This window comes from Leuciscus leuciscus (genome assembly GCF_965113295.1).
Source record: "Leuciscus leuciscus genome assembly, chromosome: 2".
Taxonomy (NCBI): Eukaryota; Metazoa; Chordata; class Actinopteri; order Cypriniformes; family Leuciscidae; genus Leuciscus; species Leuciscus leuciscus.
In genome coordinates, this window is record NC_138726.1 from 50,594,638 (window position 1) to 50,609,961 (window position 15,324).

The 15,324-nt window shown below is 39.2% G+C and overlaps 1 protein-coding gene across 1 annotated transcript in view; it reads right to left on the reverse strand.

Annotated features, from left to right (window-relative positions):
* map4k2 (mitogen-activated protein kinase kinase kinase kinase 2) overlaps window positions 1–15,324 on the reverse strand; it is a 30,705-nt gene that overhangs the window by 6,381 nt on the left and 9,000 nt on the right. The window contains exons 2-19 of the mRNA XM_082156216.1: window positions 14,174–14,231; window positions 13,617–13,707; window positions 13,223–13,287; window positions 12,811–12,866; window positions 12,670–12,717; window positions 12,030–12,072; window positions 11,835–11,907; window positions 10,650–10,781; window positions 10,493–10,555; window positions 10,319–10,400; window positions 4,672–4,779; window positions 4,164–4,242; window positions 2,140–2,198; window positions 1,986–2,032; window positions 1,854–1,892; window positions 1,244–1,277; window positions 991–1,150; window positions 741–910 (exon numbers count right to left, since the gene is read on the reverse strand). Of these exons, the coding sequence (XP_082012342.1) occupies window positions 741–910; window positions 991–1,150; window positions 1,244–1,277; window positions 1,854–1,892; window positions 1,986–2,032; window positions 2,140–2,198; window positions 4,164–4,242; window positions 4,672–4,779; window positions 10,319–10,400; window positions 10,493–10,555; window positions 10,650–10,781; window positions 11,835–11,907; window positions 12,030–12,072; window positions 12,670–12,717; window positions 12,811–12,866; window positions 13,223–13,287; window positions 13,617–13,707; window positions 14,174–14,231 (1,407 nt within the window). The remainder of the gene's footprint in view (window positions 1–740; window positions 911–990; window positions 1,151–1,243; window positions 1,278–1,853; window positions 1,893–1,985; window positions 2,033–2,139; window positions 2,199–4,163; window positions 4,243–4,671; window positions 4,780–10,318; window positions 10,401–10,492; window positions 10,556–10,649; window positions 10,782–11,834; window positions 11,908–12,029; window positions 12,073–12,669; window positions 12,718–12,810; window positions 12,867–13,222; window positions 13,288–13,616; window positions 13,708–14,173; window positions 14,232–15,324) is intronic.

Sequence of the window (15,324 nt, forward strand, 5' to 3'; positions counted from 1 at the left end):
TTTAATATATTCATGTTTCAACCATTAAATTAATTTTAAAAAACGACTTAATAGTGGTTGACCAATGTAGGTCCAATGACTAATTTAATGTTGATATATTTAGAGCTATTAAATATGTAATACTACAACATAATACAGAGGGCCAGATTTAACAAAACAGGGCAAATGTGTGTGCGGCCACAATCTAATAAAAGCGCCGATGGGAGTGGAAAGTTCTGCTGGTGATCTACTAAGAATGTGAAAATTCAATCGGTTAAGACATGCTTTTTTGGGGGAACAGTACAAATAAATAATGGCGCAAATACCACTAAACTGGCAACTGCAAACCTCAGTAAATCACATTGATTTAGGATGATTCATTTAAATACTCTTTGCCTATAAATTTAGCAGTCTGATCGGGAAAGTCCTACAAATGCATATTATGCAAAATATCTGTGTCCACTCCATGCCTTTTCATTGCTAATTTCTCACTCCGTGTCTTTAGTAAAACCTGACAGCAGTTTTTTATGCCAAAAGCATTTGCATTGGCGCAAGTTCTTAGTAAATATGGCCCTGGTTAAGATAAAAGACACAAAATCTGTACGAAGAATGTATGTGAAATCAGTTCTTCATGCCCGACATTGTGATTGATAAATGATAAATAAGGAAATGAATGTAGCTGAGACATATTAAAATATAAGCATATAAGCACATATTAGTGTAAGTCTGTTATTTGTAACATTCAACATTTTATAACTCACAGAGTCCTCGGTTTTCTTCCTCATGGTGCTCCACTCCGGGGAGAGAGCCGTGTCTCTGCTGAGAGTCCTTGTAAGAGTCCTCTGTTGTTCCTGTGTATATTTACTGTCAGGAACACAAGGGTCACTGGACCACTGCCGCACATCTTGACTAGCTGAACACCTCAACAGCACTGACAAAACACAAAGAGAGAAATCTTTTAAAACTGATGGTCAATTTCTCCAAGTATCTTGAATGTGTGGATGGTAATACCTGGTTTTGGACTTAATACAGTTTCAGGGCATAGAGTAGCACTAGGTCGCAGTGTAAGGTCCTTGTCCTCCAGATCAGAGTCTAAAGAGCTCATGGGAGGAAGTGATGTCGTAGCAGAGACGGGCGGTGGGCTGAACAGTCCACTTTTCCTCTTACTCCACTGTGAAACATCAAAAACCATTTACATCTTAACATACATTTTCATAGAATTATAAATTAATCATTGACACATGCAGTTTCTCAAATTCCATACCTCAAAAGACGAGAGTCTTTTTACTGTCAAACTCCTGAAAGAGAAAGATCTGTCACATATATATACACACAGTGCAAATTATGCATGTCAACTCCAGTTTAAAATTGTGAATGTTTAAAAAAAACATGTACTAACATAATAGAAACCAAAGAGAATATATAATATGTAAAAGATAAAAAATAAAACTAAGGTAACACTTTACAATATGGTTTAATTTATTTTTCTTAGTTAATGTTGATCTCAACATTCACCAGCACATTTTTAAGATCAAAAGTTGGATCTTAGTTAGTTAATGCACTGTGAAGTAACCTGTACATTTTTATTAACTAACATTAACAAAGGTTAATAAATGCTGCAATAATATATTGCTTATTATTAGCTCATCTTAGTTAATGCATTAACTAATGTTAACAAATGAGACTTAATTGTAAAGTGTTACCCAAATGATAATAACTGTTATTAAAGGGAAAACAGAAACATTATACTTATACTATACACATGAAATCTAGTAACAAAAATCTAATAATCAATTCATGAAAATAGCTGGCAGCAAAAGTGCATTTTTATTTGTGTCTCCACAAGATGGCGCCAGAACATAAGCGTGTCTCACCTCTGCTGTAACTCTTCCTCTACACTTTCCAAAAGACCCCTGCATCAATGAATGCAGTTCAAATGAAAGGTTATAAAAATTGTGTAAAACCATAATGCAATTATAAGTCAGTTTCAATCAATCAACACTTACGGTGACTCTGGTTCATCTCCAGATATGCTCCAATCATCACATGATCCCTAAGATAAACATACTTCATTTTTATCTGAGCGATGACCATGAATAATGACACAGAATACTCTATGAAGTGTGTGGTTTGTGTCTATGTGAGAACAATAAAACTGACCAGGTCAGGATAGGGTTCAGTCTCTTTCCTCCTGGGAGGGGTAAACTTCACCTGGTCAACTGAAACAAACAAACATACACATTACTCACTTAAATACATAATTTACATATTTGTACTACCTTTCAAAAGTTTAGGATCCGTAAGACTTGTTTTGAAAGGAGTCTCTTATGCTCACGAAGGCTTGGCGTTTCCATCCAGCATTTTTTCATGCAATATCAGAAAATATTCATAAAAATAGGTGGATGGAAACTCTGTCTGTTTGGTTTGTCTGTCTGTGAATGCTGTAATCTTACAGTCAAGATGTGTGACAATGGATTCTCAGTAATCATGGCATCGACTTGCCAAACGATAACACACACACACACACGCATCGCACTCTCCGCTTCGTCTTGAATGTGACCACTGGATCCAGTTCACACAAGTGAGTGTGTGAGGGGGATGGAGAAGGACATGCCATAGATGTGTGCTAAACAGTACCAGCTCTATGAGTTGTGTGCCTATTGACATCACTGAAGCTATGCTCAATAGCAGCCTTGTTAAAGCAGCTACACATCCATACATTCAACTTTCTAATCATGCACACGCTGCAATGAAAATAGACATGGCACTGACTTTGGAGTGGCAGTGAACTTCAGAAAATGAAGTGATAAAAACATGACAATCATAAAACACACATTAAACACTAAAGAAAATTAGAAATATGTTCATTACTACATTCAATCTACATATATATATATATATATATATATATATATATATATATCAACTTTTAGGGGTTCTCATCATGGGATCAATTTAAGGATTTGATTTGTTAAATTTTTTTATGAAATTTCAGAAATTAAACGGCTCGTAATATACTTTATCAGTACAAAAAAAAAAAATAACCCATTTAACATGAAAGTATTATACACTTAAAGGGATACTCCAATTTTTTTGGAAATAGGCTCATTTTACAACTCCCCCAGAGTTAAACAGTTGAGTTTTACCATTTTCGAATCCATTCAGCCGATCTCCGGGTCTGGGGGTCCCACTTTTAGCATAGCTTAGCATAATGAATTGAACCGGATAAGACCAGTGCGGTCTTGCATAATGATATGACGCAGCGCATGCTGCCTGATAATAGGCTACTGAGCTGGGGACTATTATCAGGTGCTGCGTCATATCATTACGCCTGCTTCACCCATGGTACTGCAGCAAAGTTTCTTGATTATTACGCAGGAATGAGAGTATAGTTCCTAGCCATATCAGCCTAGAAAATCGCAACTTTTCATTTTCCGTCGGTCTTAGTACACGATGTAACTACAGAAGAGTCAAGTTTTAAATAGGAAAAATATGGAAACTCTTTGTTCATTTTTTTGAGAGAGATGCTAACGGTCTTGTCCGGTTCAATTCATTATGCTAAGCTATGCTAAAAGTGGGACCCCCAGACCCGGAGATCGGCTGAATGGATTCGAAAACGGTAAAACTCAACTGTTTAACTCTGGGGGAGTTGTAAAATGAGCCTATTTCCAAAAAAAGTGGAGTATCCCTTTAAGATATTTTCTTTATATTTTCCTAACCTTTTTAGCATAAAGGGTTCTTTAAAGTTAAGTCAAGAACCCTAGGTTTCTATATAGAACCCCATTGAATCTAATGTAATCACTGAAGATAATGTAAAGTATAACAGTATATAGTATAGTACATAATACAAATTTAATGATAACAATTAGGATAGATAGATAGATAGATAGATAGATAGATAGATAGATAGATAGATAGATAGATAGATAGATAGATAGATAGATAGATAGATAGATAGATAGATAGATAGAGACTGTACAGTATATACAGTATATATACACACTATTAATTGACAAGGCTGCCAGTAGATTTTGCACACTAGGAATAATTAGACACAACCATAAGCTAATTAATGTTAAAAAAATATATATATAAAATATTACAAATAATATAAAAAATGTATGGTAACTGCATGTATGGTATGATATGTATGGTAACAGTAATGATGTGTGTTTAGAACTTACACTGTTCTTCAGACAAACTCCTCTCCACTGGCATATGTTTCCCTTTAGACTGGATTTTATCCGGGGCTGTGTCATTTGCCTTTAACACACACAAACACACACAAATATTGCTGCTACAAATATTTGTACACTTTGACAAACTGAACTCTGACATGCACTTTTGAAAAAGAAAAAGAAAAAACACTTGACTTCTTAAATTAGGGCAAAGTTTCCCAATAATCCTGTATCATATGCTTCTCTTTATGTTCATTATTTATATTTTATTAATCTTATCCAAGAACAAATACTTAGAATTTTAAGTAAAGCTTAAAAGCTCATGAAGGCTTTTTAGGAAATTCTGTCTTGCTTAATGATTTATGATAAAATTAAATCAACTGCCATAAACAAACTTTCAGAACGATTCTGTGTTCATGTCATGTCAGAATTACCATAGGCCTAATTATGCATAAGGAGCATAAGAAGTTTAGTATAAAAATGATGAATTTCTGAGCCAGAGGACACCTCTCACCTCTTCATTCTCCTCAGGACTGGAGGGATGGTGGAGGTCTGGGTTATTTGCCATGTCCAGTAGCTCAATCATCAACTTTCTGGTCAGTAACTGTGTTACAAACGGGTGCTGGGGAGAGAGAAAGCAACATTAATCAACTTTTCTAGAAATACAAAAGTCAATAGAACTATTATACAATTATGATTTTTCTTGAATGATCGATACCGATCCATATTTTATCATAGCTTATATTCTTAGATCTGTTATGTCTAAGCTCTGCTCACTATCAATTTTAACTGGATTAATAAAAAAGTAATGACTCAAATCATTTCATTTATAAATATTGATGTTATATAAATAGTGATATCATAATATTTAAATATTTTATATAAAATTATTAACGGCTTTATAATATTCTTTTTTCAAATCTGGGGTTGATTTGACCATTTTTATGACCAGTTGTCTTTCTAGTGATATCTGGCAACATTGCAAGAATCCTGAAAAAAATTGATCACGGTTTCCACAAAAATATGAACTGCAGTGCAACTGATTTCAACATAGTCAATAATAAGAATAGCTACTGTCTGTCAACATGAAGAAATTAGGTATTTTCCCCACAATTTGAACTATGATTGCATTGTATTGTGTTGTAGGCTGGTAGTTCCTTTTCTGTTTTTGTACTGTTTATTTTTGTTGAAGCGTGTGACACTGAAGACTGGAGTAATGATGCTGAAAATCAGCTTTGCCATCAAAGGAATAAATTACATTTTAAAATATGCTAAAATAGAAATCTGTTATTTTAAATTGTAATAATATTTCCCAATATTACTATTTTTACTGTATTTTGATCAAATAAATGCAGTCCTGGGGAGCAGAAGAGACTTCATTCAAAAACGTCTCAGTTACGTATGTAACCCTCGTTCCCTGAAGGAGGGAACGGAGACGTAGTCGACTGATTGGGATTACGCTTAGGGCGCTTGTCATCTTCGAGTATTGTAAAAACGAGCCAATGCACAGCGTGAATTGCATCACACGCTCCGCCCCGCAGCGCGGGTATAAATATGGAAGTGGATGCATGCACCAGTTGTTTTTCGCTGAGGAGCCGAGCGGAGCCCGGAGTCAGCGGTGGTCCAGCAATAGTGGCAACGGGACTACGTGTCCGTTCCCTCCTTCAGGGAACGAGGGTTACATACGTAACCAAGACTTTCCCTTTAAGTCGCTCACGTTCGACGTAGTCGACATTACGACTGATTGGGATCCCTATTAAAACACCACTAGTGCTGCCACCTTCCAGTGCCTATAGACAAAAGCCTCCTGATCCTCCCGCATTATTGAGGCGGAGATGGGACAGAGATTAGGCTAGGAAAGTCACTGCTGTTCCACAAGACCTTTCAAGTTATCCTTTCGTTGGAAGGAATACGCTGTGGAAGCCACATCCTGCCCGTAGGGAGGCCGTAACTGCCCGTAGGGAGCCCGTAACATGTGGAGAATAACACATATGGACTGGGCGAATTACCGGGCAGTACAACATATGGAATGTTACTGAGGTGGCTCAAGCCTATAACAGAGGGGAGACGCAACCGGTCAGTGACAGCAGAGCAGGCTCTGCCAAGGGAAGACACTGGCTTGCCGCAGGGAGCTGTACCGTGGAAGAATACACATATGGGATCGCCGTAGGGATCATAACATATGGACCCAGCCTAGCACAGGTTCCACCAGTGCATACGAGTGGCCTGGCCTGGCCTCGGACGCATCCGAAGCCGAATGGTGTGGAGGAACTCAACAGGGTTCGGCTAAAGGGGAACTCTACTGGAGCAAGAATGGTGCACGGATCCAGTACATAGGAGGGGAATGGCACAGCAAGCCGACGCTTTGAACTGGGTTTACAGTGAAGCTGGCTTCATGTGAAGGGAGCCCACGGAAAGCAACCGGCTCGACACATAGGCTATTTTTCTAGCGAATGTGCTGGTGTCGCCCAGCCCGCAGCTCTAAAAACATCTGTCAGCGAGGCACCCTGTATCAATGCCCAGGAAAGAGCAACACTCTCTCTTTGGAGAGGCTCACTACCCAGGTGGGCACGGTACTCACCAGGCACACCAAGATGATGGCAACCACTATGCAGTGGGCCAACCTCTGCTTGGAAACAACCTTCCCTTCTGCTGATCTCCGTAACAGACAAGAGCTGGTTGAGGTCCTGAGGCTTTGCATTCTGTCCTGTTATAACCGCACGGAGCGGAAGGAACAGAGAAAAGCCAGGGTGGGTCTGCCTCCACCGGGGCAGCGCTTGCAGGCTCACCACCTGGTCCTGTCTTAAGGGAGAGGTAGGAACCTTGGGCACATATCCAGGCCGGGGTCTCAGGATATTGTGAGAGTTGGCCGGTCCAAATTCCAAGCACGATTCGTCGACCAAAAATGCGTGCAGGTCCCCTACCTTCTTGATAGAGGCAAGCAAGCAGGAGAACTGTTTCTTTAAAAACAGGATTTTTAACTCAGCTGCCTGCAGTGACTCAAGGGGAGGTCTCTGAGTGCAGTAGCACCAGAGATAAGTCCCTAGAAGGTATAGAGGGGGCGCAATGCGGATTCAGTCTCCTTGCTCCCCTCAGGAACCTGACGATCAAGTCGTGCTTCCCCACGGATTTGCATCCACTGCATCATGATGAGCGTTAATATAAAGGCAACATACATTTTGAGGGCGGAGGGAGACAGCCATCTCCGACCCATCTTGCAGGAAAGAAAGCACAGAAGTGATCGAACACTTTCGGGGGTCTTCTCAGTGAGAAGAACACCACTCAACGAACAGGTTCCACTTCAGGTCGTAAGCAAGCCCTTTTTTTTTCTTTTTTTTATAGGGTGCTCTCGCAGAAGTGATGGTATCTACGATCCTTTTGAGATAAATACCTGAACCTCCAAATCGAGACATTGAGTTTCCAGAGGTCTAGCGCGGGTGCCAACAGTGCCCCGTCCCTGAGATGTTTCAGAGGAAAGGGTCAGGAAGGGGCTGTCGAGAGGAGCGTAAGTTCGAGGGAACTAGCTCCAGTTGGGCCATTAAGGGGCAACTAGGAAGACCTGCTTCTTCTCCTTCCTGACTTAGCACTGTGTTTTGCAGAAAGGCTCACTGGGGAAATGTATCTTTGCGTAGGCCCCGGGGCCAGCTGTGTGCAATGGGACGAGTTCGGAGAGGCAAACAGATGTAACTGTGCGGAACAGAAAAATCCCAGAACAGCTGGACTGCCTAGAGATGGAGTCTCCACTCTCCTCGGCCACAGGCTGTCGTGAGGCCTCGTCGGCGGCACAATTGAGTAGGCCAGAACTTAAAGTGGATGAAGCGACCTCAGAAGCTTCTGATTCCAAAGGAGGAGGTGGTGGGCGAGTTGCGACATGCGAGGGAAGCACAGCGCAACGGTCGCTGTACTGAGCAGTACAGGCTTGCTGAGCAGAGGCATCAAGCAAGGTGTACTGCTAGCCAGTAGCGTACCGTGGGGTTTCAGTCAGGGCCTTCAGTAACGATCTAACGCCCCCCCCCCCCCCCCCCCCCCCCCCCCAATCGCAATAACAACACACACAGATTCATGCAAAATACAATCATGCACTGTATGCACTACTGCATAACATCAACGACGAGACAGCTGATCTTCAACCTCAGCGCACACGCGCACACCACTGTCACTGTACATTATAAAAGCTGAGCTGAAACATCTCGCGCACGGATGTACCTAATACAAATAAATAAAACATCTCCGGTTAACTAGCAGGACATTAATTTTCGTTTGTTGAATAAGATGCATTCTAGCGCTGAAATGTGTTGTTCAAGCTGAGTGCTCGTTGCCGCGGAAACAGTGTTCTCTTGTGGCTCACGCACAGTTTTCACTCAGATGCGCGCTTCGATCTATCGCCGTTGCGGAGACTTTCTATTTGTTGAAATCTTACTAAACAAAATGCACACAAACGCCCTGCTTGATATACAACCACTGATGAACATATTCAGTAAAAAAAAAAAAAAAAAAAAAACTATACGAGTGTGGATTCGTACCCAGAACCTCTGACATGCTTGGCAAAAGTTCTACCACTAGACTATCACCGTACATGAAAGTTATTCAGTATCAATGCATTTAGTCACGTGGAAATTCTCGGCACTAACAATATTAGTAGATCTAGAATGACAAATGTACCCAAAATGACCCAATGTACTAATGAAATTGATTTCTGGACATCGTAATGTTATTTTTCCTGAAAATTGTTATTGTACACAAACATGTATTGTATCAGCCCACCCACTTGATGACATCAGCGCGGGCTAGCCGTCGACACATCGCTGGGCCTCTGGGGCGTTCTGTCATACGCTTCACAATTTGATTGGCTGATAAAACACGTCAGTCAAAGTTATGATCAAATGGAAAATGGCAGCTTCAACGGAAGGCTAGCTATACAACTAGTGCTGGTCCACGGAGCTGCGTTTAGATGACATATGGAAAATCCAGCTCAGACTCACAAAAAAATAACCATATTCTTTCTGGAAATATAATCGTAACGTACTGATAGACATTAATTGAATTTAGACATGTTCAGACACACATTAATTTAATTATAGAAATTTTTTATTTTTTTTATTTTGACAGGGCCAGCAGAGAAGGCCCTGCTGGCTCTGACGGCACACCACTGCTGCTAGCAACTCGAGGCATTGGATGCCAATGCAGTTGGAGGCTCCATGAGGTAGCGGTCGCCGGACACAGTTGCATCGCGATAGACCGCTCCACTGGAAGGATAGCCTCGTAACCCTTCGCCGCTCCTCCATCAAGGGTAGTGAGGGGGGAGGAACTACTAAGACGGTTTCTGGCAGAGAAAGGTGCCATCCACGACCTAGTTAGCTCCTCATGCACTTCAGGGAAGAAAGGTACTGGGGCGGCAGGCTGAGAACCAGCCCGGCCCGCCCCGAGAAACCAATCATCCAACCGAGACAGTTCAGGACACGGTGGAGGATTCCAGACGAGCCCTACTGCCTCGACGGCCCTTTTTCGGCATAGCTGCCATCTCTGGATCTGGCTCCTCCCAGAGGGAGGCAGCGGAGCAGAGTCGTCATCTCCAGAGGCTAGCTCTCCCTCCGATGCTGCAATGGACATCCTGTCCTCTGGAGGGGCCCCGAACGAAACGGTTGTTTGGCCTAGAAGAAAGACTAGAGCGGGGCATGGGAGTGGGGACTCCACCTTCGCGAACGAAGGCGAGTCTCGGTCTCAACACCGAGATGGACTTCAAAAAGAACACAGACACACTCGCTCGTTGTAGAACAACACTCTTCAGAGACATCAAGCCACCGAACGGCTCCGAAGCGAAAGACAACTGGTGCGTGCATCCACTTCCGTATTTATATCCGCGCTGCGGGGCGGAGCGTGTGATGCAATTCACGCACACCAATGTGCATTGGCTCGTTTTTACAATACTCGAAGATGACAGGCTCCCTAAGTGTGATCCCAATCAGTCGTAACGTCGACTACGTCGAATGTGAACGACTGAAAGGGAACATTATTTTAAAAAACACAATCCCTTGTGGCTGGAAAGCTTCAACCCGTCTTTTGATCACATGAGGAAAGTTGTTATATGTACATGATATTCAGCAGCCAGCAACGCAAACACAAATATTAACTTTGATTCTTGAGTTTGATTATTCTGTCACCTGGAGAAGAGTTTCTGCTGTCGGCCTCTTGCGAGGACTTTTGATCAAACACATCTTCACAAAGCTATGAAAACCTGCAGACCTGCAAAGACAAAGACACAAACCTCTCACAAATCATGTCAGCTACTCACAGTAAACATCGTACTTTTCTTTCTGTGAAGTTTTGAATCTCACCATTTGCTCTTGTCTTTTAGTTTGGGAGGCTGGAAGCTGCTCTTAGACATCAACATCAGAGCTCTACAACAGAAAAAATAAAACCTCAGTTCAAAACTGCTTCATGTTACCAGTGTATTTTCTGTTCTGGTAAATGATTTAGATGCGTCATTCTGACCGCATGGGATGAAGGTCAAACATAGGTGGCTGTAGCTCTGCCAGCTCTATGCCAGTGATGCCCACTGCCCAGATATCACACAGATGGTTATATCCACCCTTCTTTTCCACTGCAGCAACCTCAGGGGCCATCCTAACAAAATAAAGAAACATTTCCATTAGATGCATCACATCCTGCAGTCGGACTGAATTTCAGGGTAATGTACAGAGTATCTATCTATCTATCTATCTATCTATCTATCTATCTGTCTGTCTGTCTGTCTGTCTGTCTGTCTGCCTGTCCATACATTTAAAAGTTTGGAATTTGTAAGATTTTTTAAATGTTTTTGAACATAAGTCTCTTATGATCAACAAGGTTGCATTTATTTAATCTACAACATTTGTATTACAGTATTACAATTTAAAATAACTGTTTTCTATTTGAATATACTTTAAAATGTAATTTATTTATGTGATGCAAAGCTTTTCAGCATCATTACTCCAGACTTTAGTGTCACATGATCCTTCAGAAATCATTCTGATCGCTGGTTTGCTGCTCAAGAAACATGTTGAAAACAGCTTAATATTTTAGCGAAAAACAGGATACCTTTTTTTCCGGATTCTTTGTTGAATAACTTGAATAGAAAGCATGAAATATTTTTTTAATAATGCTTTATATCATTTTGTATAATGCTCTTTTTTTAATAGAGCATTATACATGTCTTTACTGTTACTTATCAACTCCTTTAAAAAAATGTTTTAACAAAAATCTCACTGACCCCAAACTCTTGAACGGCAGTGTAGATATTCTGTATCTACTGCAGAATTTTTGGACTAAAGAGATCCATTTAAAGGTATAGTTCACTCAAAAATTCTGTTATCATTTACACAGCCTGGAATCCATTTATCATAACCTAAGATGATCATAAAGATCATTGGTGCATATGTAGGCATACAATGCTTTTGGTGAATAGACCTGATCAGTACATAATTCAACATTTCTCCTCTTCTGTTCCATGGAAGAAAGAAATTAATACAGGTTGAAAGTACACAAGGGTGAGTAAATGATACATTTTTGGGCAAACATGATTCATTTTTGGGCAAACTATTCCTACACTAGCATTCATAAGAGATAGCATGCTAATTGCTTTAAAACAAGAAAATTCAGACAGTGTAATTCTGCAGGCTCTCTTCTCAGACGGCTCACCAGTAGGGAGTTCCTATGAAGGACTTCCTCTTGGCAACAGAGGCACTGATCTCAGCCGCAACCCCAAAATCAGCTACAGAGAGAGAGAGAGAGAGAGAGAGAGAGAGAGAGAGAGAGAGAGAGAAACAGACTGATACAATAATCTAAAATGTGCACTGTGTACTTTAGGGTTCAATAACACATAAAATCACTTACCCAATTTGACATCTCCTCGATCAGTAAGAAGAATGTTAGCTCCCTAAATCAGAAGACAGATTCATATTTTTATTTAACTATTTTGAAATCCCCATACCCACTACTATTGTCACCAACACTACTGTTCAAAAGTTTGAGGTCAGAAAGATTTTTTGTACAGAAATTAGTACTTTTATTCAGCGAGGATACATTAAATAGATCTAAAGAGACTGTAAATACTTTAATTTTTTTTAACAATTCTATTTCAAATAAATGTTCCTTCGAACTTCCTATTCATCAAAGAATCCTGAAAAAATACATCACGGTTTCCATAAAAATATTAAGCATTTATAATATTGTCAACATTGATAATAATAATAATAGGACATATTTATTGAGCATCCAATCAGCATATTAGAATGGTATCATGTGACACTGAAGACTGGAGTAATGATGCTGAAAATTCAGCTTTGCATCACAGGAATAAATTACATTTCAAAATATATTATTTTTACTGTAATATATACTGCAATATTTTTGATCCAATAAATGCAGCCTTGGTAAGCATAAGAGATTATATAAAAAACATGAAAATAAAATCTTACTGACCCCAAACCTTTGACCAGTAGTGTACATTTTGTCATAGAAATGCCTCATTCACCTTTATGTCTCTGTGTATTTTGCCTGTCTCATGGAGATGATTCAACCCCTGAGAAAGACCAGAACAGAAGTCTTCTCAAAACGAAGGGATGTGTCATTGAGAAAGATTGAAAGATCTTTTTAAATAATGAATTAGCCTTACCTGGAGTGTTTCCCTGCAGATGTAAGCAATCTGTTTTTCCTTTAAAGGACCAGTTACTGCAGAGGGCATATTATATTTACTCTCACAGTGGTTAAAGGCATATTAATAATAATAACAGTTGCCCATCATTATAAATAGTCTTAAATGCTTGCATAGGGTACTAATGCCCAGTTTCACAGACAAGGCTTAAGCCCACCCAGACTAAAATGCATGTTTGAGCTGTTTTAACTGAAAGCAACTTTCACTGGCATATCTTAAAATATGTCAGTGCCATTATTTAGTCTCAAAATTCACACCAGTAATGTTTTTTTGTTTTTTTTGTGACTTGAATGTCATAATTGAACTAAGGCCTAGTCCTGGCTTATTCTAAGCACTGTCTGTGAAACCAGGCCTAATTTTATTCAGGGTATACCTTGGTAAATATCCTGCAACGATCCTCCGCCACAGTATTCCATGCAAATCCACAATTTAGTATTCCTGAAAAAATGAACAGTTCAGTGCACAGTCCTTGCAAACAAAACATTTTCAATATATACATATGCACACACCCATAACCATGACAAGAATCTCATAAACATAATGAAAGCTTGTGAGTAGGAACGCATACCTTGGAAATATAATTCAGGAATGCACAAGTCATCTAGAGCATGTGCTGACACGTGTCCGCAACTATTTACAAAACCTATTCTGTGATTTGTGCTTCGTATGTGATTGTGTGACTCATATAAAACATGTAGTGGAATGCACCTTTCTCTGCCCTGACAACTACTGGAGAAATACCAGGCAATGCTCAAACATTACTGTACCTGTGGTAAGTGCCATAATAGGCCACAATGTTCTTATGTTTGCATTCCTTCATCATTGTTATCTCCTGCTGGATGGAGGTGATGTCATCACCTGAAGAATGAGAGAAAGAACGAGAGAAAGAGTGTATACTGAACAAGTACTTGTCCATAATACATACTTGTACATAAAACGAATTATTTTAAGTATTTTACTCCAGAATGCAGTGATTGACAAATCAGGAACAGATATAGAGAGCGGTGTAAAAATAACTTATAAAATATAATCAATCATTACTACTTCATGTGAGCCCGGTCATTTTAAAATAGTTTTACTAGTAAGTGTCTTGACAGGGAGGCTTTTGAGAACTATAATTATGTGTAAATATAGCGCTCATTATAATATAAATCCTTCATACAAGGAATCGATCCAATAAAGCCTCTATAATTTTGAGGGATTTGTTAGAAACAGCACAAGCCTGTAAATGTTGTCTGTATGTTCTCTAAAGTACACCACTGATACATGAATAGTTCTATGCAAACCTATCCAAATGCATATAACATTAAAACTACTCACACACCTGGATCCAGTTTAACAATTTTGATAGCAGCCATTTGTGAGCTCCTAATGTTTCTAGCCTGAAAGAGAAATGCATAATATCACACGATGACCAGGAAAGTCAGATTGTACTTTGTCTTTTACAAAAATATTAATTATAAAATTGATCATTTTAACTGTGAAATCAGGAGAGCCATTTCAACTGCTGTAAAACAGCCATTATATGTACATATGTATACAGACACATTTTATGTACATTTTATATTAAGTCCATACACTGCCATTCAAATGTTTGGGGTCGGTAATATTTTTTTTATGTTTATGAAAGAGATCTATTTTTCTCACCAAGGCTGCATTTATTTGATCAAAATAAACAGTAAAAGTATATTGTGAAATATTATTGCAATTTAAAATAACTGTTTTCTATTGTGATATATTTTCAAATCCAATGTATCTCTGTGATGCAAAGCTGAATTTTCAGCATCATTACTCCAGTCTTCAGTGTCACATGATCCTTCAGAAATCATTCTAATATGTTGATTTGCTGCTCAAGAAATATTTTTTATTATTATCAATGTTGAAAATGCTTAATATATTATGTGGAAACCATGATCCATTTTTTCAGGATTCTTTAATGAATATAGATTTGATATAGAAATCTTTGTAACATAAGTTTAATGCAGTTGGTAGAGTATATCAATAATTTCACTTACAGTTACAATAATTAACTATTACCTGAAGAAGAATTGTTTTATTGTGATCAGTATTATTAATACAATTCAGGTTATTTAAAAGGAATTATTAGAACATTATTGTTTGTTATCATATGGAGACAATGTGCTATAGTGATAGTACTATAGTTCAGGTTTAGGGTTTTAGGTTTAAAAATGCATTCTAGCCATATTAAAATCACTGCAGTGTTTATATTATTATATCTTTTTGTTCTGGTTTTCAAATAAACATTTTACATTGTATGTGACTGAGCAAATGCAACACAGAGGTGAATAAACGTGACTTTAAGGCCATGTTTACTTTGGTGAAATGTTTGGGATGCTGTAGAAAATCTAGGAACAGATCCAGCTCTCCTGGCAGGGATCTTAATGACAAATATCCTAGTGTCAGTGGCAGCCTGCTGTGTCCTTCACTGTAACCTTGTTCTGTAGCCATTGCCAA